The sequence below is a fragment of the Cebus imitator genome, unplaced genomic scaffold (assembly GCF_001604975.1).
Source record: "Cebus imitator isolate Cc_AM_T3 unplaced genomic scaffold, Cebus_imitator-1.0 Scaffold280, whole genome shotgun sequence".
Classification (NCBI taxonomy): domain Eukaryota; kingdom Metazoa; phylum Chordata; class Mammalia; order Primates; family Cebidae; genus Cebus; species Cebus imitator.
Window position 1 is genome coordinate 2,103,100 of NW_016107595.1, and position 2,171 is coordinate 2,105,270.

Sequence of the window (2,171 nt, forward strand, 5' to 3'; positions counted from 1 at the left end):
TGAGCCACCGCGCCCAGCCCTTCATTTTAGGGGCACGGCTGGGATTGATTCCCAGATTCTGCTTTGCCACCACAGCCTCCCAAGGTCCTTAAACACACCAGGCACGGTCCTACCTCAGAGTGTTTGCCCTGGCACTGACCCCACCCTGGGCTGCCCTCCCCGCGTCGCCACCCTGCCCTCGAGATCAGCTCTGGGCATCGGACGTGCTGCACCTGCCCCTCTCCCACAGCACGCTCAGAACGCTACCGCCACCTGGGCTCCGAGGACGACGAGACCAATGATGAAGAATCGTCCACAGAGATCCCCCAGTTCTCCTCCTGCTCCCACCGGTTCAGCAAGGTGGGCCGGGCCCCGGGTGGCGCCGCCGCTCAGGAAACATGGCATGATGTGGGATTGCTTGTCTGTTTGCTTTTGTATCTGTGTTTGGTTTTGCCTTGTTTTGTTCTGTAGAGATGGGGTCTTGCTATGCTGTTCAGGCTGGCCTCAAACTCCTGGGCTCAGGCGATCCTCCCACCTCAGCCTCACAAAGTGCTAGGAATTATTATTATTATTATTTTTTGAGACAGAGTCTTGCTCTGTCACCAGGCTGGAGTGCAGTGGCACGGTCTCGGCTCACCGCAACCTCCGCCTCCCGGATTCAAGCGATTCTCCTGCCTCTGCCTCCCGTGTAGCTGGGATTACAGGCATGCACCACCACGCCTGGCTAATTTTTTATATTTTTAGTAGACATGAGGTTTCACCGTGTTGGCCAGGCTGGTCTCGAACTCCTGACCTCAGGTGATCCGCCCACCTCGGCCTCCCAAAGGGCTGGGATTACATTATTTTATTATTTTATTATTTGTTATTATTTTATAACCTTATGATCTTAACTTACATTCCCTCCTTTGTTTATGATTTGATCAAAAAACACTCCACTCGGCTTTAGGCCTGGGCCCCAGCCAGGACTTTGTAGTCAGCAGCAAAAACACAGTTTGGTAGCATGGCTCCTCTGAGCCTCAGTTTTTCCATCTGCACAGTGGGCTAAAGTCTGTGCTCTTTTAGGGATGTGTGGAGTGAGGATTTAGGGAAGTGACTCAAACAGAAGCGTCGGGCACATAGGAAGCCCTCGACTAAGCCAGCTTGCTTGCTTTTTTTTTTTTTGAGACAGAGTCTCGCTCTGTCACCCAGGCTGGAGTACGATCTCGGCTCACTGCAACCTCCACCTCCTGGATTCAAGCCATTCTCCTGCCTCAGCCTCCCAAGTAGCTGGGACTACAGGCACGCGCCACCATGCCCAGCTAATTTTTGTATTTTTAGTAGAGACAGGGTTTCACCATCTTGGCCAGGCTGGTTTTGAACTCCTGACCTCAAGTGACCTGTCCACCTCGGCCTCCCAAAGTGCCGGGATTACAGACGTGAGCCACCACATTCTGCTTACCATTCTTTTGCCTTGCCTCCCAGGTCTACAGCAGCTCTGAGTTCCTGGCTGTCCAGCCCACTCCTACCTTTGCTGAAAGGAGCTTCAGTGAAGACCGGGAGGAGGGGTGGGAGCGAAGCGAGGTGGACTATGGCCGCCGGCTGAGTGCTGACATCCGGTAGGTGGCCTAGGGAAGTGTAGGCAGATCCAGCTTCCAAGCCTGCTGGGAGGTAGACACAAAATCTGATGCAAAGGGAGCTTCCTAGTGGCCAAATAGAAAAGGGTCAAACATACTGACCAGCCTAATCAAGTCTCTGACAACCTTGCTGCCTTTGGCTCTGTGTTCCTGATCTCTTGTCTCATGCAAACATAAGACAGCTCTGCACCATCATGCTGCCACATGCACCTTTCCTTTTGTCCAGGATGTCCTTTGCTGACTAACTCCTGTTCATTTTTCAAACTGAGACACAAGAGAAACGGTCAGTGTCTGCTAGAGGATGGGTGTTGGAAGCTGGCCGTTTTTTTTGTTTTTGTTTTTTTTTTTTGAGACAGTCTTGCTCCATCACCAGGCGCCAGGCTGCAGTGCAGGGGCACGATCTTGTCTCACTGCAGCCTCCACCTCCCGGGTTCAAGCGATTCTCCTGCCTCAGCCTCCCAAGTGGCTGGGACTACAGGCATGCACCACCATGCCCAGCCCATGTTGGCCAGGATGGTCTCGATCTCTTGACCTCGTGATCCCCCTGCCTCGGCCTCCCAAAGTGCTGGGATTACAGGC

The 2,171-nt window shown here is 53.3% G+C and overlaps 1 protein-coding gene across 1 annotated transcript in view; it reads left to right on the forward strand.

Moving 5' to 3' along the window:
- MAST3 (microtubule associated serine/threonine kinase 3) overlaps nt 1-2,171 on the forward strand; it is a 33,054-nt gene that overhangs the window by 22,501 nt on the left and 8,382 nt on the right. The window contains exons 18-19 of the mRNA XM_037728810.1: nt 230-339; nt 1,441-1,575. Of these exons, the coding sequence (XP_037584738.1) occupies nt 230-339; nt 1,441-1,575 (245 nt within the window). The remainder of the gene's footprint in view (nt 1-229; nt 340-1,440; nt 1,576-2,171) is intronic.